This window comes from Ochotona princeps, chromosome 12 (assembly GCF_030435755.1).
Source record: "Ochotona princeps isolate mOchPri1 chromosome 12, mOchPri1.hap1, whole genome shotgun sequence".
Lineage (NCBI taxonomy): Eukaryota > Metazoa > Chordata > Mammalia > Lagomorpha > Ochotonidae > Ochotona > Ochotona princeps.
In genome coordinates, this window is record NC_080843.1 from 50,402,697 (window position 1) to 50,429,354 (window position 26,658).

Here is a 26,658-nt window from a genome sequence, read left to right on the forward strand (position 1 = left end):
TGAGCAACATTATTCCTCCCTAGGAAACCAGATTTAAAGCCAGCAGAAGGAAAGAGGTAAGGATTAGAGCAGGAAATAAATTGAATAGTCAGTGAGGGTAGGGATAAAGGACAGGTTCGTTGGCGGATGCAACATTACAAATAGGAGGAATAAGTTCCGTAGCACAATAGGATGGCAAGAGTTAATTGTTCTTTACTGTGTATTTCCAAGTAGCTATAAGAAGGGCTGGTGTTTGGAAAAACAATTTTGATGCAGTTGGGACAGCCAGCTCCGGTACTGTAGTACCTGAGGTTGAGTGCTGCTTCTACGTCGGAGGCCAGCTTCCTGCTAATGTATACCCTGGAAGGCAACAGTGAAGAATCAAGTGATTGGGTCCCAGCTGGCCATGTGGGAAACCTGGATTGAATTCCTGGGCTTTAGCTGTTACAGGCATTTGGGGAATAAACCAGGCATGGAAGTTCTCTTTCTGTTTCTTGCTGCCTTTTAAAATAAATAAATAAATAAATAATTAATTAAAAAGTTGGCAGGTTATTAAAAAGAAGTAACTAAAAGATGTTGAATCTTTCCAACATAATAATGTTTAATGAGGGGTACAATGATTTTCCTGTTACGAACATCACACATTGCGTATGTATATCAAAATACCATACTCGTCTCCCACACTTGTGTACAATTGTTAGGTAATACAAAACACATTTAAAAACAAAACAAAACAACCTTCCTGAGGCCTGGCCTTGGCTCAATAGCTGGCTGAAGATTTAATTGGTGAAACAAATGCATAATTTCCTTGACTCCTTAGCCATCAGCACTCAAACAGTGCTAGGTACAAGAAGTCATGCCAGACTTCATCTCTTATGCGTCTCATGTCATAAAATTCTTTTCATATTCTCTGCATTTCTTTTTCTAAGCAGTTGTTACATTTTTTGATCTGCATTGGTGTGTATGGTTACTTGATTTAAGATCTGTCTTTGGGGCCTGTGATGTGACATGTTGGGTAAAGCGCCACCTGCAACACTGGCATTCCTTATGGGCATCTAGTAATGCTTATTTCACCACCAGTTCACCTCCCTGCTAATGCCCTGGAAAAAGCAGTTTAAGGTGACCCAAGTGTTAGGGTCCCCATACCCGTGTGGGAGACTGGGAAGAAACTCCAGGCTCCAGGCTTCAGCCCAACCCAGCTATGGTTGTTGTAGCCATCTGAGGAGTGAACCAGTGGATAGAAGATCTCTCTCTGTCTCTAGCAATCTGCCTTTTGAATAAACATATCCTGTGGGGGGGGAAGGTCTGTGTTTTCATGGAGCTGCCTAATGGGCAAGGGGCTGTGTTAAATTTTGCTGGTCAATGGTGAATAAGCAAGTGAAGTGAAGTGGGCAGGTGAGATGACTTTGTAGTGAAGACAGGCAAAGCAACTTGAATGCAGTGTCCCACTTGGAATTCTATGCTGATAACTTCAGTCCAACGGCATATTGTCTGTACATTGTAAAAAATATATATATTTTTCCTCCATTAAACAGACATTTTAGTGTTATCTATATTTTTATATCCGAAAGCATATTTCAGAGAACATTGGCATTTGCAACATAGCACATTAATGTCAGTATTTATTTGTAGTTAGTAATTCCAAAAGTTCTTTTAGCTTGACATTTTAGGCTATAGCTAATCCTCTGGATTTACTACTCTTCATGGGAAAAATAGAAGCATGGCTTTCCTTGGAGAGTTATTACAAATACATTTTTCAGACTTTTGGCATTTAAAATTTTTTAATTATGTTAAGCTCCGGAGAAATGGGAAAGATGAAGGAGAATGTGTAACTCACCACATTCAAAATTTTGTTTGAAACCAAGGAGATAAACGTCAACAATAATTTACCAAGTTTTAAAAAAATTCTACCAAGGCAGTGAAGTCAGATAAAGTGTTGGATGCTCTTGTAGAGTCAGTGGGCTCTTCTGGGGATGCGGTAGAGACCTGAGATGCTGGGAAAAGGAAAAACAGCAGGGGAGGGGAGACACCACTGCTCCCCTTTGTCTTTAGGAAGAATTCTCAACAGGGCAAGCTTTATCCTTCATATTCTTTTTTGTTTTCTTATTTGGAGTAGATTGCAGAAAGGGAAGCCTTTAAAGAGATTCTTGAAATTGAATCTGTATGATTCCAATGATGTAAAACCCAGAAGGGCAAAATTATAGAGCTGGAGGGCAGATCAGTGCTTGCTAGCAGGGAGGAGTAGACTGAAAGGTTCTGTCGGTGTTATGCTTTGGGCTTTTTGCAGCTCTATATTTGATGCGTAAAGATCTCAGCCTGTGCAGTCCTCTTGGTTCTCTGGTTAATTGGCCCTTCTCTCCGTGTGAAAGGACTGCTCCTGTCCCTGGTGATAGTCCTTCTCTGTTACTAGCCTGCGAATGCTTCCTCTGGCCTTTGATTAGTTAGCATGATAGAGATTCTTATTTTTTTACTTATGTAAAAAGGGCAAAGTTACAGAGAGAGGAGTGAGGCGAGACAGTGTGAAAGATCTTCCATCTCCTCAATTGGCTGCATTGGCCACGGCTGTGTCAGACCAGAGCCTGAAGCCTGGAACTCCGTCTAGGTATCCCATGTGGGTGGCAGTAGAGTGAGTCCTTGGGAGTAGGTGCAGTCCAGGCCCTTGAGTGAGGGCAGTGATGTCTCAATGAGTGTCAACGTTGGACCTTCTGCTTGCCTGGGAGTTTCATCACATGTGGGCACTGATGGCTGCTCCATGAAACACTGAAACAGGACTTGCTACTGAAGTCTGGGATGTTTTTTCCCCATAAGTGTCTGCTTCCCTGTGTGCTGGCTGCAGCCATCTCTGCCAGTCTGTATAGAATTCTCAGCCATCTCCCTTTAACTCAGGGGTCAGCCCCACTATCCTTGGGGTCTCCCTGTGCCACACAGAAGCCTCCTCAAGGCAGGAAGCAGGGACGATCAGATTCCACCTCATCCCCTGCCCCCTCAGCAGTCAGTGTCCTGCATGACTCAACATCCAATGTCCTGAGAATGGTCATTTCATGGGCCTGGCATGATGGTTCAGTGGCTGAATCATCACCTTGAACACTCTGGGATCCCATATGGGCATCGGTTCATGTCCCAGGTGTTCCACTTCCAGTCCAGTTCCCTGCTTGTGACCCGTGAAAGCAGTTGAGGACAGCTCAAAGCCTTGGGACACTGTTTCCATGTAGGGAACCCAGAAGAAGCTCCTTGCTCCTGGCTTTGGATTGGCTCAGCTCTGGCTGTTGCAGCCACTTGGGGAGTGAACCAGTGGACAAAAGATCTTTCTGTTTTTCCTTCTCTCTGTAAATCTGCCTTTCCAATAAAAATAAATAAATCTCAAAAAATTAATAATGGTTGTTTTATATATTTTGTCTGCTTTTTTTTTCTTTTCAGTTGTTTCAGGCAGGAGGGTACATCCAATTCCTGCTACTCTATCTCAGTTGAAAAACCAAATGAGGCTGTTTTTCCCTTTAAATTTTTAACGCCATTACTGATTTAACAAAAGGTGTTGTATTTTAATTATTGATGAGTAAAGCCAATTTCTCACCATAGTTATCTGTATTGACATTTATGAAATGGAGCAAAGGGAATGGGGCAGCAGCAAAGGAGAACACACAAGTTCCCTTCATTCCCTGGACTGTTCTGTTTGTTCCGGTGGACTGTGCCTCTGACCCCTCCTCACTCCTCACAGCTCCTGTGTTCCTGGTAGAGAGGAACTATCTCAAGGAGTTCTCTTACTGTGTCTCTCCAAGTGTGCTGGATGTTTTCAATAAAGTCATCGTGGTCACTGTGTTTTAATCTACGTTGACAATTGGGTATCGTGGAGGAAGCACAAGGGGCTAACCTTCCTAGATAACATTTAGATTGTAGGAGTTAAACTGTTGAAGAGCTGACACAAATACAGATAGATGAGTGTATCAAAATAGAATGTCCTTAGACTTAGAAGTTTATTTTAAATATTTAGAATAGAGATAATGCGCCAGTAATCAATTATTCAGTAGATGGTGTTGTTCATGGCCAACAAACTCACTGAAAAAAAATTGGATTTATTTCCTCTTCCTATTTTATATCCATAGGTCTTGGATAGGGTAAAGGTAAAATTTTAATGTTAGAAGAAAATAAAGGTAAATCACTTAATCATAAAGAAGAGAAGGCTAAGTGTGTCGCAAAGTGTACAATCCTATCAAAAAAGATTGCTATAATCATGCATTTTATATCTGCATTGTAGGAAAAAATTACAATGGGAGCTTAAGGCAGAGTTGATATCATGTGAAGACTCAGTAGTAAAGGGAGGGAGGTTGAGGAAAGAGAAAGAAAGGAAGGAAAACAGTATTCACTGCCTAATAAATATTTTTTAAATAACCTACTTCCTAATTTTAATAATAATGTCAATAATATATCTTATTTATTTTTCATTTATTTTTCATTTCTCTTTGATTGTTACAACTTGGATTCCTTGGGAGGCACGTGTTCTTTGACACAGGAGGTTAAGGCTGTCACAGAGGCAATGCTCTGTGAGTCCAGCTTATAACCCAGGCCATCTACAGCCCTCCTCCCTCTTCAGAGAAATAAATCAAGACTCCCTGTAATTCTACCTTCACTTTAGAAAAATTGGCAATTTGCTTAAAACCTGACTTTTTTTTTTTCTGAAGACTAATTTATTTTGAAAGGGGGAGAGAGAGAGACTGAATTTTCTATTCGCTGATTCTCTGTCCAAGTGACTGCAGCAGCTGGGGCCGGGCTAGCTGAAGCCAGGAGCCCTGTCTGGATCTCCTTGGGAGACCCAAGTAATTGAGCCATCATGCTCTGCCTCTGAGGTGCATTCACAGGGAGCCAGATCCAAAGCGGAGTAGCCAGGACTCGAACGAGCAAGTTGGTATGGGAACAGGCATCCTCAGGTGGAACTTAAGGTGCTGTGCCACAGTGTCCTCCTTGAGGCAAAAATTTAGGAGGAAAAACCATGTATGTAGGTTAAAAGAAAGGTAAACAGGATAAAGGCTGAGCAGCAAAGCAAGTGTCTTTTGGTGCTGTAAAGTCACCTTTTCTTTTCAGAATCTGTAAAAGATGCTGCAAAGAAGATGAAGAACGGGCTCATGTTTGTCAAGCTGGTCAGTCCGTGCTCAGGTAAGCTCCCTCTGCTCTGCTTCCTCTCCTCCCTTTCCCTCTCCTCCCTTTCCCTCTCCTTTCCTCTCCTCTTCTATCCACTTCTGGTATTTTCTTTCTTTCCCTCTGGTGATAGTAACCAGAAAACTTTAAACATTGTGAATGTCAAGTGTGCAACTGATTCTCAAATATTCATGAAAATGCATATTATGAAAAAAGCCTGCATGGATTGCAAAATTCTTTGTACCAAAATAAACTTATATTTTGATTCTGCAAATGTGTTGAAATTCTCTTGTACTCTTTTCCTGCGTGTCTTCTTTCTGATTAGCTTTTGAAGTCAAATGGCAGGTGAATAAGGCAAGCCAGTGACATTACTATTTCTTCAGTATAAACATTTAGAAATTTTCTTGTAATTGTAATCCCCAGAACTGTTCAGGCATCAGGATTACTGGTGAAATGAAAAAGTAGTGTTTAAATTTCTCTGAGAGCAGATTAATTTTCTTTGAACTTTATAAGCCAACATTTCTTAGAGTAGTTATCCAACATTAGCCTCCATTTGTGTTCATTTGATGCTCGAAAGTAAAATAAACAACTCGAGTAAAAAAGCAGAAGGCTTCTACTTAACCTGCCAAGATTTGTATTACTTTTATTTTTGACTCTACTTTCCACATTTGTTTCCAGAAAAAAAGTATGTTTTTTCCTAATAGAGAATAGTAGTTTTTTTTAAGTTATAAGTATTGTGTATTACAGAAATTCCTGTTTTATTGGCAGTTTTATTCTAACTACATGCAGTACATGTTCTGTTTTTTCTTCTAAACTTTTTAGGCAAACATTAACTATAGTCTACATAGTGACATTGATAATACTGCTTTTCCATTAATTCATAAGGGTTTGAGTAGACATCTCACACGGCCAATCACAGTGTTCTGCTTGTCACTATAATATTACACAGTACAAGTGCAGGGATGCCAATGGGTTCATTTTTTGTTGTAAAGACATAGATAAAAGCAACAAAGGAAGAAAAGAAGGTCTGCCCTCCTCCAGTATTCTTTTCCTCAATGGAAAATTGCATTTGGAGGCCTTGATTATTTGGAACTGTTAGTTTTGCCTGAGGAATATTTCTACAAGAAAACTTTTAGGTAGCAGAAGAATTCTGGAGCATTTAACACATATGGATACGTGGGAAAGCCAGCCACAATATCCTTCCAAATTCTCTATCTCAATATTTATAGACAATAGAGAAAGAAATGCTGCTTGGTGTATTAGCGTTGAACAACTGAAGTCTAGTATTTGGTGAGCATTTGCTATATGCCAGAAATTGTTTAAAGAAATAGATGTATTTTCTGTCCATAAACCCTTAGAAAACTCTATCAGTAGGTTTGCTGTTACCCTCATTTTACTGTTGAGGAAACAGGGCACAGAAAGGGTTATGTAACTTCCCCAAGGGCACATGTGGTAGAGATAAGATTCAATATTACCATCCTTGACTCCCAGGTTTGTGCTTTGGTTGGGGAAAGAAAACTTCTGCGGGTTGTAGAGATAAAATGTGCAGGTGTGCATACATTTCTACCACTCATGTATCCTTCCCTTTACTACACCAAGGGAAAAAAAGAGGAATCCCTGCAGTTGAGTGGGGCAAGCACTTGGCCTCTACGATGTAAAGCTGTGCCTTTTTCACTAGAGTTGGCCTTGGTCCCCCTTTTAGTTCCCAAGTGTGGGGAGCCTCATGATGCCTTGGAGACAGGGTCCCATGTGCCAGCTCAGATCATCTGGCTGGAGCATTAGGTCTTGATAGTTTAGGAATGGGCTTTCACCCCTGATTTGATGGAGGATTTGATGAGAGGCCTTGTAGCAGTTAAGATAAATGACTTGCACTTTTGAATTCTTTGGTTTAAGTTCAATGAGGATTACAGAGCTGGAAAACAAGCATGTGTGTAATAGCTATAAGCTTTCCTTGGAGTCAGTTTGTGTAGAGTGCATTTATGTATGTTTATGTTCATATTAGGAGCATTCCTCAGAACTCTTGGGTAGTCTTTTGATCTCTGTGTGTGTGTGTGTGTGCATGTGCGAGTGTGTGATAGAGAAAACCTACAAATAAAAAGCAGATTTGTTTTTACAGGGGAAGGAGCCATGTACTTGTTCAATATGTGTCTGCAGCAGCTGTTTGAAATCAAAGTTTTCAAGGAGAAACACCATTCTTGGTTTATAAATCAATCAGTTCAATCAGGTGAGTGACTAACTGTATATATTTCCATTAGCTAAACACACAGTCCGGTTTTGTCATCCTTCACACATGGAGCTGTGGGAGTGTCCGCTGCTTTGGAATCCAGTCAGTGTTCAGCTGTCCTTCACATCACAGCAGGGTTTAATCAAGGAGAAGGGAAAGATAATTTGAGGACTGAGTCCAGGTAGGAACTGAATGTTTAAAATTTGATACCATCAAAGGTAACCTCTGTCCTTGACCTCCTAAAACACCCACACATTTTCATTCAGAAGTTTAGTTACCTTTGGACTGTTGTGTTGACTAGGGACTCTTTCTTGAAAGATCTGCAAGTTTGAAGGATTCTAATATATGGGGCTGGGGCAGTGGCTGATCCTCAGCCTACAGTGCCAGCATCCCATATGTGTGCTGGTTCCAACTCTAGCTGCTCCACTTTGATCCAGCTCCTTGTTTATGGCCTGGGAAAGCAGTAGAGGATGGCCCAAAGGCTTAGGACCCTGCACCCATATGGGAGACCCAGAAGAGGCTCCTGGCTCCTGGCTCCTGGCTCCTGGCTTCAGATTGACTTAGCATCAGATTGACATCATTTCAGAAGTAAACCAGTGGATGAAAGACTCTGTCTCTCCTTCTCTCTGTAAAATTTTTCAAATGAAAGTAAATCTTTAAGAACAACAACAACAACAAAAAAAACCTGTTAAAAATACTAAAGTGGATACTCATATAGCTTCTAAAAAATGGTAGAAAAATAGAAGGTAGGGCTTTATTGATTCTTTGTCATGTGAATTCCTCCTACCTCCACTGAAGTTCTGGCCTCAGATGGGAGAAGGATCCTGCCTGACCCTGTTCTACTTAAGTTCCAAGATTTGTGGGTGCTGAGCAGGTATTGGAGGTCCTGCACCTGCCCTCTGCCCACGCTCTCATGGTTTCCTGTAAGTACTTTCTGTTTCTCCTTAAGCCTTCGGCTGTCTGTTGGCTCTCCGTGTTACCACTTGCCTGCTTTCTACAACACTCCAGGAGAAGCATTTATCACTCACGGTGAATTCTGTGTATATGTATGCATGAGAACCTTGAGGGATGCTCCGCCTCCAAATGCAATGGCAACCTGGATCCAACCAGGTAGGGGAGAAGCATAGATTGGTTCTCATCATTGTTGCCATCTGCTTGCTGCCCTAGGCAGTCCGTGAGGGTCACAGCTTCTCTTGTGACAGTATTGCACCTGGATACAGCTAGAAAGACACAGAAATATCCAGATGGAAGCTGAAAAATATTGGGAGGCAGGGATTGATTGTTCTGGAATGTTTGAGTTGGTCCCTGTCATTTTAAAACACAGAATTTAATTTTTAGAGAAGTCTTCACAGTGGAAGTACTTACTTTTTTTTTTTTTAAGCATTATCTTCTATTTTAACTTAATCCATAAGAGCTGATCTTCAGAATAACCTCCAGGGTATTGTTTCTTCAGCTAAAAAAACATTTCTAATTTCTGAAGATACATGCCTCCCAAAAAATGAACTTCGAGCTTCTGTGAGGCATTCTCATATACCTGCTAAAAATAATTCAGTGCTATCAAGGTGAAATTACTTATTGTTTGCTTACTATGAAATGGACACATGCATAATATAATGCAGGGTTAGCATTTTCTGACTGTAAAATCGGTTGCTGTCTTAGAAAATACATTTGCTTATGTTTGGATAGGGGTTTGTTTCCAGGAACCCCCAAAAATCCAAGGATGCTCAAGTTACTTCTTTGAAATGGCGTAGTATGTGCATACATCCTATGTACATGTCTAGGTGTATAGATGTGTTGTATGTAAGTAGCTATTACTCAGCTACTTCAAAAGCTTAATGGGAAGTGGGAATGAAAGGTAAGTTGAATGGGTGCCTGTTTGGGACAGCAGTGAAAGATGTCACTTGCGATGCTGCATCCCATTTAAAGTGCTTGGGTTCAAGCCCTCAGTCCACGTCAGATTTAAACTTCCTGCTAAGGTGCACTGTGGGATGTGGCAGATGATAGCTCAAGTAGTTGAGTCCCTGTCACCCACCTTCAGATACAAACTGTCAGGCTGCTGGTTTCAGTCTGACCCCAGCCTTGTTTACGGGTGTTCGAGGGGCGAGCCAGCAGGTAGAAGAACCCGCTTTCTCTGTCTCTGTGCCTTTGAAAGAGAAGGAAAATGATTTGTAAAAAATGTGTTTCAGAAAGTATTGAAATGCATGCAAATTTTTTTCATAAGATTTAAAATTTTTTTTTTAATTTGAAAATCTAAATTAGAGAAAGAGGGAGATCTTTCATCTGCCGGTTCACTTTGTAAATGGCTTCAACTCCCAGGACAGGTCAGATAGAAGTTAGCAGCTCTCATATACATACCTGCATTCCAGGCCACTGCTGAGCTCACAGTGCCACAACACCAGCTCCTTCTGTAAACACTGAAGACCCTTGCATACTCTATTATTTAGGGAATAATATTAAGGGTAAGCAGTGTCCATGTTTATTAGTCTGCCTAATATTTTCAAGCTGTGATTGGTTGAATCCATGGATTCAGGAACCCTGGGCTTTATAAAACCAATTGTGCATGTTTTTTTTCCCCTGGAGTCAAAATAATATGCTTTGGAGAGGATAGAAGAATCATTCATCTTTTCATCTCACAAAAATCCCTCTTGTGGTTCACTTCTTTGGGTAGATCTGAGATGCCTGGAGGAGAATTCCACAGAGGACAGAGAAGTGGACGCAGGTAGATCACCTCCATTTGCTCTTTGTGCTCGCAGCCCGGGAAGCCCGTTATATCCTGCAGCAGTTTGGGGCTTATATTTGCTCAGTCTTGTTGGGCTTAACACTGCTCTTCTGCCTTAATTATACAGGATTGGACTTGGTGTGAGGTTCCAGTTACTACCAACCTATACACTGAGTCATTGGCACTTGCACGGTGGACTCACACACCATAGATGTAGCTCTGTTGCTTCCCCAAGGCTACACGCTCAGAACATTGCATGTATTGTGGTTGTGTAGACAGACACCTTAACACTGACGTCTGGTTGTTTGCCAGGTTCATCTTCCCTGCTTCCCCAAAACCCTACCCTTTGAGAGGTGGGAGGAGGCTCTTTAAGAATGAATTCTAAGGAAGACATGAAAATACAAAGAATCACATCCTTTTGCTGATTTTTATTATTATTATTTATTAGAGAGAGAAAGGGAGAGAGAGAGAGAGAGAGAGAGAGAGAGAGAGAGAGATGCTGCTCCCATTTACTGGTTTGTTTCTCAGAGGCCAGCAGTGGTTGAGGCTAGGGCTGGGCCAGGGCAGGGCCATAGCCAGGAACACAACTCCCAGTCCCCATACTGGTGCAGGGATCCAGCTGCTTGAGCCATTACCCACTGCTTCCCAGCATCTGCATTGGCAGAAGGAGCCAAGGGCTCGATCTGGTTACTAAGCCCAGGCACTGCTATAAGAGTTACAAGTAGGTTAACCAATGTTTTTTAACTGCTGGACCAAGTGCCTACCCTATTGGTCAACTGCAGGATCTCGGCTGTCCTCTCCATCCAAGGATTTAGAGCTGTTTGGGTGAAATCTCAAGCCATGTGATCTGTCTTTTGAGAGTGTCACCTGGATTCTCAGACCTGTATATGAAAAGATGTTCTTTTTGGAATCTCACACATACTCAGGTTTATCAACACCTGGTTTCCACATTGTAATGAAAGTGAAGTAACTAAGTTGTCTTGCCAAGGTGTTTAATTCCTGTGTCCTCTTCTAATATATAGGAGGTCTTCTCCACTTTGCCACACCCATGGACCCTCTATTTCTGCTGCTGCACTACCTCATGAAGGCAGATAAAGAGGTAAGTTTTCCAGTTGGGGTGATTTACAGGGAGCAGACTGTTCATTGTTTGCTTGATATTCTTCTGTCCTTTGAATCATCCACATGTACTCTTCCCCACACCTCTGACTTAATTGGGTGATTGTAGGCCACATGTTACCGCATATGTTCATGGGCCAGCGCCAGAGGGCCCTCACCTGCATCTTCCTTGCTTGTGGCCTGGACAGGCGCCTGGCGGCTCAGCCACCTGACTCTCAGTGAGGTGCACCTTACTGTTGGAAAAGGGCTCCCGAAGACAGTTGTTACTTGTAAGTCTGGCTTAGATTGAGAAGGAACAGGTATTTAACCTGGTGGCTAAGAACAAGCATTTATCCTGCATCTCATGTAGTAATCCTTGGTTTTGATTCAAGTCTCCTGCCCTTGACTCTAGTTACTTGCCAGCGCTAACCCTCCAAGGCAGCGGAGATGGCTGGCAGTTGTGTCTCCCCCGCATCCACAAAGGACATCTGGATTGATTTCCTGATTTCCTTCCCCAGCCTCAGCCCAGACCCCACTATCATTGGCATCTGGGGGAGCGAAACAATGGAGTCCTCTCCCCACCCCATCCCCCAAGTAAATTTTCAAAAAAAAAAAAAAGAGAGAGAGAGAGAGAGAAATTAAAAATGCATTTGTCTTTTTTTTTTTGGAAAGTCATATATACATGTTACATCCACTTGATTGCTAAAACAGAATGTTACATTCACCAGTGACAGTCACAACACACAAAGTTTTATTACAATGAGAAGTATGGCAACCAATGGGCTGGCTGGCTGGCCAGCCGGGACCAACACCACTTACTGGAGTACGGCCCCAAATGGCACATTGACAGGGTTTTTATAGGGGTAGTTTAAAACAGCTCTAAAGGGGCAATTTACAAAAGCTCTAAAGGGGCAATTTACAATAGCTTGTAGGGTGAGGGAGGAAAGACCACACATTCCCTGCTTATCTCAGTTGGGCAGCCCCTGCCTGGCTCTTCTCCAGTCTGGACTCCAGCCTAGGTGCCACCTGTGGGTTAATTAGGCTGGCCCTTAATCCATGGGGCTTGAGGGCCAGCAGCACTAAAGGTCAGTAGGCCATTAGGCCTGTGAGCTCACACAGTTTCTTAGCCAAGCAAGCAAAGCAGAAGTTAACAAAAGTCAAAAGGATTGTCATTAACAATGAGCCATGTTTACTCCATTTTGATTTTAGCACAACATACAGAGAGAGGGAGAGACAGAGAGGAAGATCTTCTGTCCACTGATTCACTCCCCAAGTGGCCACAATAGCCAGAGCTGAGCCAATCTGAAACCAGGAGCCCGGGGCTTCTTCGAGGTCTCCCACATGGATGCAGGATCCCAAGGCTTTGGGCCATCCTTGACTATTTTCCCTAGCCACAGGCTGGATGGGAAGTGGGACCACTGGGATTAGAACTGGCACACATATGGGATCCTGGCGCTTTCAAAGCTAGGACTTTAGCTGCTAGGCTACCACGCCAGGCCCCTTTTGTCTTTTTAAAAATACAAATCATAACCCTGTTTCATGTTAGCATAAATAACATATGTTTAATGCAATATCCAAATTCAGTGAGGCATGTGGCATTTTTGCATTTGTAGGCATCTCTTTAATGTTTCACTTGACAAAGACAACTTGTTCCTCAGGCCTGGTGCTGCACTGGGTCTGTTTCTATATATTGTTTTGGTAAAAGTATATGAGGAATGTGTGGCCTCCCAGTTTCCTAGTTACTAAGTGGAGGAATGCAGCAACAGCTTTGTTCCATAATTCTAGATTTCTTCTTTGATACTTCCTCAAAAATCAACAAAGGGTGGGTTTCTTTTTTTTTAATAGATTTGTTGGATGATGGTGGGATTGGAAACCTTGTTAGTGTACCTTGAATGTTCTCTTACGTAAAGATCCACTGGTCTGACTTGTACTAAGAATGGATCTTCAGTGCCACTACTGTGGCCCTGCAGGTGGAGCTTGCCATTACAGAAACTTGTGTCCTTCTTGTACCTACGTGTCCAGCTGCCCATTAATGCACCTGGGAAATGGCCAAGAATGGCCCAGTATTTGAACTCCTTCAGACATGTGGGCCACCCCGATGGAGTTCCAGGTTCCTGGCTTCAATCTAGCCTAAGCCTGGCCATGCTGGCCATTCTGAAAGGGAGCCAGCAGACAGATCTCTGTGTTTCTCCTCCTATAACTTTACCTTTCAAATAAGTAAAACAAAATCTTAAAAAAGGAATATCTCTTGCTACCCATGTATGATTTTTTTAGCATCATATATTGGTTATTTGGAAAATTCTGATTCCCTGAGTTATATGGCTCTTCTTGTACATGCACACACACACACACACACGTATGCCCTTTGAAAATATCAGCATTGACTTATTGAGAAAATTCTTGCAGTATAGGGAAGCAGTTATTGAGACAGATATATACATTTTGTACACTTCTGATTTTTGCTTAAATGTTTACATTGTATTGCTGACTACAAGTATAGTGAGTAGTTCCCCACTTCATTCTCATCTGTCCAATTACCCAAGGCTGAATGACCAAATTCATAGTGGGTTTTTCAAGTACGGTTCCCAGAGGAAGCAAGCAGATCTGTTTGCTGCTCAGTCCACCCAGTGCATCCTCTTGAAGCGGTCATCATACCCTGGCTTGTGGCAGAAATGCTTTTATCTTATACACTGATTATTCATTTCACCACCTAATTAAAGATATTCTTAAGTGAAATCATTTTTCCCCAGCTTCAAGTACTGGTGGTAAAGAATACTATGACTAGAAAAGCTTTGTGCCAGTTGTATCCACTGGTACATTTGGGTCATTGCTGAAGACAACAATGCAGGGAGAAAGCAAATAGCTTCTTAGCATTGTTGGGAATATCATCGTAAGATCAAAAAAATCCCCGGTGGGATATTGGGAACCCTTACAATTTCATCAAACACACTTTGAAAATCTTTGAATTAATAATGTTATTTAAAGACTTAGGTAAATCTGTCTTTAAGTCAAAGTTGCTTTAAATATTGGCAGTAAAAAAAGGTGGCTTGAATTCCCACGTTTCCTTCAAGTGTTGGTTAGCTGCTGTTATTCTCCTCTTTTTCTGCTCATTGCCGTTTTCCGGGACTCAAGGACATTTTATTTCTGATGGGAGGAAGCTGAAAACTTCAGTTGTCTCTCATAGGTGGTATATTCTAGGGTAAATTAGCTGAGGAAGCTGTTGGCCAGCCTAGGTGCATGTATGGTCATACTTTTAACTCCTCTTCCACCTGTTGGTGATGCTTCCCCAGCCACCGTTAAGAGCATGGCTGTGGAGCTAACTGCACTGTGGCCCTCTGCAGGCTGCAGTGGACAGCTGCAGAATGGAGTGGAAGTGCCAGAGAGGTGGCTGGTTTTCCTATTAAGCAATCGTAATTTCCCTAACACTAACGATAACCTTTACAGTAACACACAAGATGTTCATCTGTTTCCTGCATTTTAGACATGGTCATTTCCTATTTAGTTAAAAAGTTGGCATCCACTTTTGATATTTGACCTGCTCTCTTTGAGTCACAGGATTTATTTTAACATCAGTAAAAGTAACTCTTCATTCTAGCCATCCCAACTGTTGTTAATTTTATCTTCAAAGCAAGTTGCTTGTTGCATTTCCTCAAGGGAACGCTGGTTGTTTATGGAGTTATTTTCTGCCATGATACATATGACTTACACATAGTTAGAGTGTTGTTTAAAACTAATGAGTAGTAGTGGGTGTTTGGTACATCTGTTAAGATGCTACTTGGTATAATACTTCATAAATCAGAATGCCAGGGTTTAAGCCCAACTCCGCTTCTAACTCCTGCTTCCTGCAAAGGCACACCCTAGGGGACAGCAGGTGATGGCTTGAAGCACTAGAGCCTTTGCCACTGACCTGGGAGACCCTAGTAGAGTTTCTAGCTCTGGACTTCAGTCTGGCCCAGCTTTAGATGTAGAAGCATTTAGAATGTGAACTAATGGACAGATGTCTGTCTTTTCCCTGTTTTGGTTCTCATTCTCTGTCTCTCTGCATAAGACAGAAATGTTGGAAATATTTTGGATTGTAGAAGAAATAGACCAAAGGTAGAAATCTGAAGTCAGTAAGGCTTGGGAAATCTGTTATTTGAAGGAAAAGGAAAACAAGTAAATTGAGACATTTCTTACCCTAATAGAACGTTGGATTAGCTGGTACGTGTGCTACCCCATGAATGAGAAGCTGTCACCCTCCAAAACCAAACCAAGAAAGCTGCAGGGGTTTTTTTTTTCCAATAAGGGAGCTGACCGGAAGTGGTTTCCCTCTCTTAAGAAAGAGTAGTCACTGGAACAAAAAAGTAGGACTGAGCTAAAGTGAAACCTGGTCGGAGCCTGTGTGTGTCCCCATCAGGGAAATGTCTCCCTACTGTTAGCAACAGTTAAGGAAAGCTAAAGCTAACAGAGAGGAGTGATGTTCCGGCCTCTTAGCCGACCTCACCTGGTGAGCTTACCTGGTGGAGCCTGACTCAGCCTCTGTGCAGGCAGTCTCCTTCGGCTAGCTGATTCTGGTCTGAAGTTGGGAGCATCATCTTGCCTTGGAATGAAGACTGGAGGCAGGAATCCATTCTCGGCCGCTCTGCAGCTGCTCCAGGCTTGTTGATGATGGGTGAGACACTTGCTGTGTGACCATAGCAGTTTCATCTTCCAGTGGTGTGCCAGCAATCTCTACCCACTTTGTACATTTCTGGGCTTTCTTAGCATTTTTCTGGAATTGTATCCCTGCCCCATCAGTGACTGACTCCCTGAATAGAGGCTGGGATGCTTGGGGCCCTTGTGTTTTCTAGCACTTCCTTTCATTGGGCAGAGCAGAAGAGGTGTGGATCCTGCCCCAAGTCAGGGACTGCTCAGAAGGAAAGCAGCTTCAAACTGTGAATGTCAGAGACCTTCTCATCCCTCTGTGCTCCCCACCTGCAACATCTGCCTCATGACCAACCCAAGTGTCTTTTCAGGGAAAGTTTCAGCCCCTGGCTCAAGTTGTGGTGGATGACATATACCCAGATTGTGTATTGTTGCTGAAACTTCCAGAACTGGAGAAGCTACTTCGCCATGTGACTGAAGAGAAAGGTAGGAGCTGTGGGCTAGTGAAGCCAGGCCACAGCTGGGAGGGGAGACTGTACACAGATTTGCAAATATGGTTGCATTGGACCGACTGACCATGGTGCTTATTCTGTGGCACTGAGGCTGGTTTCCACCTGCCAGCACTGTATCTCATTCACCTTGGATGGTTCAGTGTCTGAACCTGCAACCAGTGCTGTCTGGTTGTTTCTCCCTGGGGGTAGGAGCCCAACATGTGACTTATGGCTCAGTTCCTCTTTGAACTAGTTTCCGTGACTTGGGGCAAGTAACTTAGCTGGTTCCTGCTTAGATTTTTTTTTAATTAATTAATTAATTTTTTTTTTACAATCTTGACATAATTAGGGTAAAAAGGTTCAAGTACTACAGGAAGATGGGCAAGACTATTAGTTCCATATTGTTTCCTTAATATATCTGATGTAAAAGGTGATTTTAAGGGAGAAGCCCCATTCAGTCTCCCACCCACCCCAGGTCCCAGATGTGGGGCATGCTCCGAGGGTCTTGCTCAAGTAGTTTTGATAGTTCAACAGTTCTGAATCCCTGCCAATCTCACCACTCCAAGCACGATGAGGTCATTGGAGAATACACTGATTGACATAGTCCATCTCAGAGTCTCTGTTTGCCCAGTATTTTCATTGCCAGCATATAGCTGAGGTGGTTGATTGACTTGTTCTGTCCTCTGTCTTTTGATGGTTAGGGTTCCGAGTCCAGAAGCTTGATTGGGGGGATCCCCAAAGAAACTTTGTCTGAGGTGATCCCATACCAGATTCTTGTATGTACTAGCAAGCACAGGGCCTGGCATATTCCATTGCTCCGATCAGCTGGTGGTTGCAATTGCTGGGTTGGTTCTGTTTCCATTCCTGTCTTCCACTGGAACCAGTGGGTGTTGCAGTCCAGCCTGGTTCTGCCCAGCACACCCTCAGCCCTCACATAAACCTAGTCAGAGCGACCCACAATAACTCCCACCAGACCTGCCCCCTACCCTGGTTTGCCAGTATGTGTGGCAGACTAGTCCAGTCTGTTCCACATCCCCTTCTGCTTTCATGCATGCCAATGGGTATTAAAACCTTGTTCCATCTAACCAGCTCAACTACCCAGCCTTCACGGATGTTGCTGGGTATTTGTCTAGCCACCCCAGCCACTAGCCTAGTTTTCCTGCCCTCCCGTGGTAGTGGTAACCCAAGAGGGAGGAGCCCACTATTTCCCTGCCAGGCCACTCCCACTCCCAGATTATGCACTCTCCAGGTGGTTCTGTGGTTTTGACTTGACAGAATTAGCCCCTAGTGCCAGCTTCTGCCAGCTGATGCTGTGGCTAAGCCCAAACAGCCCTCACCCACTCTAATTGTAGATTGCACTAGTAGGAATAATCAGCCCAGCCTGGCTTTTCCCTGATCTGGTCCACATGAGGTGCACAGGTGTTATAGCCCTGCCTAGTCTGGTCTGCCCCCATCCCAGCTCACGCACTACAGTGGGAGTAGCTGTCCAATAAGGGAACCACCCCTTATTACCCTGCCGGCTCTGCCCCCTCTCTTCCTGATTCTCACGTGTACTGGTTGAGTGCTGCGGTCACATGTGGCACAGGCAACCTCACCTTAGCATTCTGTGTTGTGCACTGCTTTTGTCGTGACCGAACCTGACTCAACCCACACTCTGTTCTGGTGCTGGGATTCGCCAGTGGATGACATGAACTGATTCACCTTGGTTTGCCCCCGACCCATGCCAAATGTATGCTAGTGGGACACTTTCCATGGCCTGTTCTGGGCTGTTTCTCTCCATGCTTCTTGTGCTTACCTGCAGGGTCTGTGTCCTGCCAGAGGAGTTGCCCAGGCTCCTCCATCAGGACCTCTTCCAATGCCAGATTTTGTGCATACCAGGGAGTCCATGAGCCAGCACTGCTCAATTCACCTCCTGTCCTAGCAGGAACAGTGGCTTTTCCTAACTGGCCTTCAACCCATTCTGGTTCTTGCTGTTGGATGTTTCAGCCCAGCCACGGTTTGTCCATACCCACATATAGCTCATACATGGCTTAGTTGGGGTTGAGACCTAGCATAGTCCATCCCACATCTACCCTGATTCTCCATGACACCAGATGGTGTTGGGGTCTGGCCCAGCTTGGTGCGTCTTGTCCTAGTCCACACTAGTGCCAAAGGAGACTACAACTGTATTCTGACCAGAACGCAGCCGCATTCTAGCTCGTGCGCCCCTTAGTGGGAACCTCACCCCAGCTAGGTGTCCCCTTGGCTCTCCAGCCGGGCCTGTTTCCAGCCATAGATTGAACATATTCCAGTGGTTGCTCTGACTCAGCTTGGCACAGCCCTGCCTTAGACACTGTGACTTAGCGTCCCTGGCTCATGCAGACCAGTTGGTGCAAGAACCTAGCTGGGCATGTCCTGTGCTCCATCCTGGTTTCCAATCTTCCTTGTGGGCTAAGGTTTGTTCAGTACTGCCTGGTGCACCCGTTCCATTGCCTTTCCACACATTGACGAGCCGTTGGAATTACTTTGCCCAGCCTGTCCGAACCCCGGGTCCAGACCACCTGTTCACCAGTGGGAGCTATGACTCGCCAGGGGAGCTTCCCAAGTTTCTCCCCTGATCCCCTCCCAGACCCAGTTCTCATACATGGCACTGGGCTTTAGGCTAGTGCCCGGCACAGTCTGGCCCTCCCCTTGGCCTTGCATGAGCTGGTGAACGTTGTAGCCCGGCCCACACCACACCCCACTCAGGATGCACACTCGAGTGCCGCTGCCCCGACCAGTCCAGACTGCCGTCGGTTCTCCAATCTGTGATCGATGACAGGCTTCCTGGTCACACCTAGCTTAGTCCACCACCATTCCATCTCTTGAAGTAACCTGTGGGGCTAGAATTTCCATAGGGTTTGGCCCACACATTCCCCACAGAATCTTCCCCCAGATATGGTTCTCTAGTGTGTTAATGTCATGGCCCTGCTTAATGTGACTGGTCTCCGCTGGGTCAGTTCTATTTCCATCCACTTGGACCAATGGGTATTGTGGTCCAGCTTAATCCTACCCACTTCATACCTGGTCCTCATGCAAACCAGTGGGAGCTGCAGCCTATCCTGCCTCAGATTTTGCATTTGTGTGATGACATGAGACCCATGCTATCATTGACTTGAGTGTTCATGGAGAACCTACTAACTTAGGGAATATTTGTTGAACATGGACACTAGGCACTATGGTTTATGGGTACTTAGAATAGAGGCAGTCCATTCTCTCACTTTATTTCAAATATGATAGGTTTAAATGCCAAAAAGGGTGTTGACAGAACAGTGTAATGGAAGTGAACCCTGGATTTTCTGGGAATGGATAGGACAGACCTGGGTTACATGGTAGATGGGAAGCATTGTGTAGCTTTCCTAGTGGGGGCAGAGAGGACAGGGAAATGACCTCTTAGTGGAGTCCTGGAAGGTTGTGAAAAGTTTGTCATGTTTAGGAAGTTTCGAGGAGTTCAGCATAGCGAGAATGTAGGATTCTGGGGAGAAAAGTAGATTGGTAAGCAATGAGGTAATACAGCAAGATGAAGCTCTAGATGGTAAAGGACTTGACCCCTCCAAAAAGAGGTATATCCATGAAGCTTTGAGCAAGTTAGTGCAATAGTACCAAGGCCAGGTGCCCAGGTGCCCAAGGTTGGTGCACTGATCTAGACACAAGCTGAAACCTAGGTGACAGAAATGGAAGGAAGTCAGCACTTGGAGGTGGTTCCACTCACAGCTGATGATGCACAGTATCAAGGAAAAGGAAATGTCAGGCATGACTTCCGGACTTGGGCCGTGGGCCCACAGAAGTACAGTGATGGCTTCCTGAAGTCAGGGAATGGAGAGGCGGGGAGGGAGTAGGAGTGGTTGTTAAAAGTGCAGCTGGAGGAATGAAAAGGTGGGATTTTGGTATTACTTACACTTTGAGTGGAGACAGTGGTGTGTGATTGTGTCTTGCCTGGCTAGCAATGCTATACAAACTGAGCGCCAGTGTCTAAAAACCTCATCTGGGTAGTTTAATGGGTTAATCATAAGCACAGCCTGGGTTGTAGGTAGTGTGGCTAAGTATGACAGTTCTGGAACCCAAAAAAGTGTGAGCTCATGGTGGGACAGGGAGAATCTCCTTGGTTCACTGAGTTGCATTTCACGTTGAGGGCTCAGCTAATTACGTAGCCACACTGGGAGTTCCAGCTTGGATCTGTGAGGTATACATGGTGCCAATGTTGAAACAGAGCAGTCCCGTTCGAAGACATTCCCTGATGCTGAATATTCCAGGAGCTATCAATCCTTTTGTGGGTAACACATGAAGTAGCTTATAACCAACTGTGAAAGCTAAAATAACAAATAATTACAAGTTTAATTTTTATCAACTCAATTAAAAATTTTAAAATGCTGTTAGCTTTTATGCTGAGCCAGCACTGCTGTTAACAGTGTCGGAACAGTCAGCTTAGAGCAGGATCCAGAAACCCAGATCTCATCAGTGAGCTAATGGCTGGGCGTTTGCTCACTCCATTGGCGTCTCTGAGCAGCACCTCCTCTCTTGCTTTCCATTGTGTGCACAGAGCCCTTGACCACTCGCTGTGTAATCACATGAACTTGTGTTCTCATCTCCTTCCCTTCTCCTCACTGCCTGACTTTTGGAAGAGCTGTCCTTCTGTTTTCAAAGTAGTTACATTAGCAACTTTGAAATACCAGGTTCTAAAACCCAGACCTCACATTTTCATTCCTTTTTTTAATTGATAATAAGACAAAGCGAATTATTGCAGATTTAAATTCCATATAGTAAAAGACTTGGCACTTTTCTTCATGAAATTCTTTCCTTAATAACCTGTAGCCTATAAATCTTGAAATAAGAGAAGGTTTTAAAATAAAACCAGGACATTTTTAAATGGAGAATAAAAGGAATTAAAAATTTTCTTATGCCTCATCCTTAAAAAAGTCCTCCTCATCAAAATCCACTTAAGTCATTCTGTTCTTGCCGTACAGAACTATGTGAAATATTTTTCTTTATGTAAGGTTTGTGCGCAAGGTCAATGTACGGAGACTGACAACTTTTCCAAGAAGATCCACAGGGGAAGGCTCAACATTCTAAAGTTTACAGCTGGTTATCAGAGCCTGTCAAACTAGATATGTGTAAGACACACAGTGAGATCCAGTATTTAGTCTGTACTGTGATGTTCTTTCATTGTTGGTAGAACTTATATTTTTGCAAATGTAAATTGTAAAATAAAAGAAAAAAGAAAAGAAAGAAAAGCAAGTAAATTGATTTACACTGCAGAATTTGAAGTGGTAGAATCCAGATTTGAACTCATGTCTGTCTGACCCTGGCACATCTCCTTCCTTCTCACTGCAGTGAGGTGCTCTGGGGTTTTTAGGCATGTCCCAAGTTGAAATAGAAGCTAGATTTTCTTTCGATCATATATATCAAATATATATATATATATATATATGATACATATATATCATACGTATCCCCTCTGAACTCCCTTGTTTAGTGAAAAACAAGGAGACAGAAAAAAAAGGAAAGGACTTTGATAATGAAAGAGAAAGGCACTCCTTACTCCTTCACTGAAGTTTTTAGAATTTTCAGTCCCCATGTTACCTTGAGTTAACTTTCAGTGATTATGTAAGGCATTGGCTGTTATTGAGAAATTGGGGTACTAAGCCATTTATAAATTAGTGTTAGTATCATTCTGTGCAGTTGACTTACAGACTTTTCAAGAATCTTTTTTTTTTAACTTATTTATTTGAAAGAGAGCGTGTGCATCCCTTGAGTCACTCCTTAAATGCCCATCACAGCCTGGGCTAGAACAGGTGCAAGCTCCGACCCCAGAACGCCGTCTCGGTCCCTTCATGTGGGTGGCAGAGACTCAAGTGCTCGATTCATCACTTGGTGCCTTCCACGGCACACATCAGCAGGATGCTGGAATAGGGAGTGCAGCCAGGATTCAAACCGAAGCACTCCAATGCGAGACACAAACATCTCAAGTATTATTTAAACCTCTCTGCCAAACACCTACCCTTCCTAGATTTCTTTAAAAACAGACTGCTAATTTAGTGGTCAGGTAGTGTGCGTGACAGGGAACAAAAGTGAAGAAAGTAGATTTTAAGTTCCAAACTTTCCACAAACACTAGTGTAGAAAGAGTATAGCCTGAAATACGCAAAATCTCTGCACAGCTATTTTGATGATTAACTCTGCATGCTATCTCAAATATTTGTGGCTTTCAAGATCTGCTTAAATCTTCTAGGTTTTGTGGGAACCATACCTTCTCCCCTTCTCCCTGATGAGGAGACCCAGCCACAGTTATTTGTACCCTGAATGATGATAGCCACGACCTTAGCCCCAGCCTGCTTTATTACCGATGGAAATGATGTGTCTCTACTTGCTAGCTCTGGGGCCCGAGCCTGTTTCTTGCCAAAGAAGCTCAAATTCAGTGGAGAGATGACACGGGAAAGGGCTAATAAAGGGTCATGAACTTTATCTTGAATGTAACATTCTGTTTCTTGTTGCAAGCCAAAGCTACACTGCGCTGTCTGATGTGATTAACAGGAGGGACCAGGAAAACTTACCTGATTAAAACACCCCAAGTGCAGTTGCCAAGTTTCTGTCCCCACGAGGCAAGGGAAAAAAGAGACTGTATGAGTTTCTCGGTTATGGAAAACATTGAGAAAGTAGACGTGAAAATGTGCTCGAGGCAGTTTGTTCAACAATACATCAGGGAAATTCAAGTTTGTGAACTGATTACCCAATGGCTGAACCTGTTATTTAATTGTGGACTCACTTTTATTCCATCTTTATTTTCTAAATCCAATCTTTCCAGATGTTTGAAACCAGTTTTATAGGCACCAGACATATAAGGGAAAAAACACTTTCCAGCATATGGACATATTATCTAGCTCACTAACTCTCCCAGATATTAAATTTAGGACTCAGATGAATAGGCAGTGGTATTTTTTATAATTATGTGTAGCCTGTGGCTCTTTGTGAATATTTTAAACCTCTTTGAAATTTGTAAATTTCAAACTTGAGCGGCAGTCTGTATATTCTACCCTTGTGTAGCATTTGGATATTAGTGATTGTCTCGTCCAAGGGAAGACTTACTAGAGAAAAGAATTCATAATTTTAAAATCTCCTGGAAGGTAAACTCCAGGATCACTTTGACTTCATTGGCGAATTCCATTGTATTTTAAAGGAGAAGTAATATTAATAGAAATAATACTCGTTCATATTCTTTTACAAAGCAGATGAGGAAGGAAATTTATGAAATTACTGTTGCCAGTACCAAGACCAACATCACTATAAAAAGAAAACGAGGCTCATGCCCCCTCATGATCAAGGATCAAAACAATCCTTAACAGAATATTAGAAAATCAGCTATATGGAAATCACATATGTAAAGCCAAAGAACACAAATTTAGTTCATCACTACAAAATAGATCAGTAAATTTCACTCTGTTAACATACTACCCAAAACACCTGCATGATCATGTCAATAGATATATAAAAATTGTTTGACTAAAATCTGAACATAATATAAATTCTCAGCAAATTAGACGTTAAAGGGAACTTCCTCTATCTGGTAAAAGCGTCTTGAGCAAGCTGCAACCAGCATCATCTTCCCTGTAAGACGAACACCTGTTTTCCCTAAAACTGGGAAACAGACAAGGATGTAGCAGGTTCATCAAGACAAGAGAAAAAAACATGTGCAGCTTTGAAAGCCAATAGTAAAAATGCCTGTATTCATAGATAATGTAAAAAAAGGTCAAAGGAATCCTTTTAAAAAGTTACTGAAACTAATCAGTGAAGCATCAGCACACATGATCAATAAGCCAAGAGTAATGTTTCTGCTCATTAACAATGAAGAGCTACTGACTTGGGAGATCAGGAAGGACCTTCTCCAAGATTCCAGCCTGGCTAGCCAGGAGGGTGGCTTGGGAAGATAACACACTATTTGAGTTTAGACACATTGAACCTCAGCTAAGGGTTTGCAGGTTTCTCGTGTGAGTTTATTGAGTCTTTTGGAATCAGGTTGAGGTCGCCAGGAGGAAGGTCTTGGAGGAAGGAACAGCAAAGCTGGGAAAAGAGGCCAAAAAGTCATCAGAGGTTGAGAAACACAGGAAGAAAGCAGCTTTGCAGATGCTGTGCCAGGGCGGTGGTTTCCATATAAGGAAGGGCTGATCAGAAGTAATGAGGAAGGCTTGGGCCTTGTTGGTCTGAGAAAAGTGGAGCTCACATCTGTGGGTTCGAGTCAGCTTGGGCGGGAATACCGGTACTCCTGTTTAACCACCCAGTGACTTTGGGCAATTTGCATCATGTTCTTCACACGCAGTGCCCTAAGATGGGCACAAATAATGCTTTTCACTTGAGATTCGTTCTGTTCATTCAGTGAAAAAGTGTATACAAAATACTGAGCACAGGCCTGAGAAAACATGATTGGGGAGGTGAGGGGCGAATGGTTCTTAACAAATTGTCACATTCTCGTTTTTCTGACTTAAGATTGTGATTGTGCGCCATCTGTGGGACTGTGCTGCTGTAGGCTGGATCTGCATCATGGTGCTGCATGTCCCTAGAGAAAGTAGCTTGTAGGCTTGAGCAATGATTTCCTGAGTTGGCAGTGCATGCTAGGGTGTGCCTGAGCCTGGGCACGATGGCTCGGGCAGACTCTCCACCTCTCCTGAGAGAGCTTGCCTCAGGGAGCTGCTGCAGGCCTGCCCGAGGGCTCAGGCAGCAAAGCTGTAACTGTGGATGTTCTTGGAGGGAATTGGGGATATGTGCAGAAGAGAAGTGAGCCAGATGCCTGGAGCGTATTTTTTAGGAGAGACTTGAGCACTGAGGTGTTTGTAGATTCTTGGTGTTAGAGGGTGAATGGAACTTCTACCAGCCACTGCGTGGGATGTCTTTTCGTTGATTGTTATGGACTCTCAGAATGCCTCTGATTTGTACCTAGGAATTGTGTCCAGTCTTAATGACCTTGCTTCTCCAGTAGGCTGTCTTCCCAGGGGACTGGAGAGCAGACGTTCTCACACTTCTGCTTGCAGGCCACTCACAGCTGTCCCTCCTTGTGACTCCAGCTGCCCTGAGCAGATGGGTGCACAGGGCCAGCCATACTCCACCCTACCCCATCCAGCCCACCAGGGTTGATGGCCACAACCTAAAATAAGAAGAAAGAACAGATGTGGTGACTGGGTCCTCCCAGCCCCTGTTCCTTACACTATCTCTACATAAGCAGTTTCCTTTCCCTCTCAAGTGGGGAAGGGAAAGCGTCCCTTTTTTTCACTTGGACATGGTGAGCATGTGCCCAATTGCCGGGTCTCCAGGCATCACCAAGGAGCTTCTCACCAGGATTGCCACCCCTCGCCCTCCCCATAGCTTACTGCCCACCCTGCAGATCTGGGTTTCTCCTGCATGCACTTTGTACCCCCTGGGCAGCCCTACAGAGTCTTCAGCTATTGGCCCTCTTCACTGCTAGAGTTGCACAAGTCAGTATGTCAGCTGGGCTAAGAATTAAGAGTGAGAGCATGTTCATGGTGTTGCGTAAATGCTTACTAGAGTTAACATAGAATAGCTGGATCAGGTTCAGGTTGGGCAGGGCCACCTGGGGTCCTAACCTACTGTGAGGGTCATAATTCTTAACCCAAAGAGCTTTCCTAAGATGCTGGGGTAATGGCTCAGTACTGCTCTGGACATTAATGTGATGCTTTGGAAAATTCCTGGAATCCTAGCCCCAAGGAATCCTGGAAGCCTGAACCTGACACAAAGTCAGGGGAAGAATAAGGGGTGGGAATTGACCCTGGCCCCCTTCACCCTGGAACTGCTTTGGCAGAGTGAGTTCATCGCTAAATGGAGCAGACTGACACCCATGATGGGCATGGGAATGGCAAGCTCAAGGAAGCCCAGGGCTGCTCAAGGGCACATCCAAGCCACAGGGGCTCAGTTTTGTGGCCACTTGATACCCAGAGAAGACTAGAAGTGTTGAGACTGGCATGAGTCGGAGTCTCTCAATATTTTTGGATAGGGCATGAGTGGAATAGCAGTCTGCTGAATGTATAATCTGAGTAAATAATGTAAGTCAGCTGTTAAGGGCACTTGTGTGGGCATCTGGGGTCAGCGGGTAAACCACGTGTTGAATGCCTGGGCTCCAAGATGCTGGGACTTAGTTCTGTGTTCCAGCTAATACTGTCCACTGGGAGGCAGCTGGGAGTGGGCCCCAATACCCACCTGGAGCCCAGGATTTACTGTCCTCTCTGGCCATTATGGGCATTTGGGGACTGACCTAGCAGATAGGAGGCTTTTCTCTTGGTTGAAGCAAAGTTGCTTTAAAGAAAAATGAAGAAGAAGAAAAAACAAAAACAAAAACAAACTCGTGCCTGGAGGAAGGTGGCTGGAGTGGAACTGCCAC

General features: G+C 43.7%; 1 protein-coding gene across 2 annotated transcripts in view; it reads left to right on the plus strand.

The window, feature by feature from the left end:
* Positions 1-26,658, plus strand: part of RNASEH2B (ribonuclease H2 subunit B) — a 67,317-nt gene that overhangs the window by 14,018 nt on the left and 26,641 nt on the right. For both annotated transcript variants that reach the window (XM_058670811.1, XM_058670810.1), the window contains exons 2-5: positions 5,056-5,127; positions 7,226-7,333; positions 11,075-11,151; positions 16,142-16,256. In XM_058670811.1, coding sequence (XP_058526794.1) covers positions 5,056-5,127; positions 7,226-7,333; positions 11,075-11,151; positions 16,142-16,256 — 372 coding nt within the window. The remainder of the gene's footprint in view (positions 1-5,055; positions 5,128-7,225; positions 7,334-11,074; positions 11,152-16,141; positions 16,257-26,658) is intronic.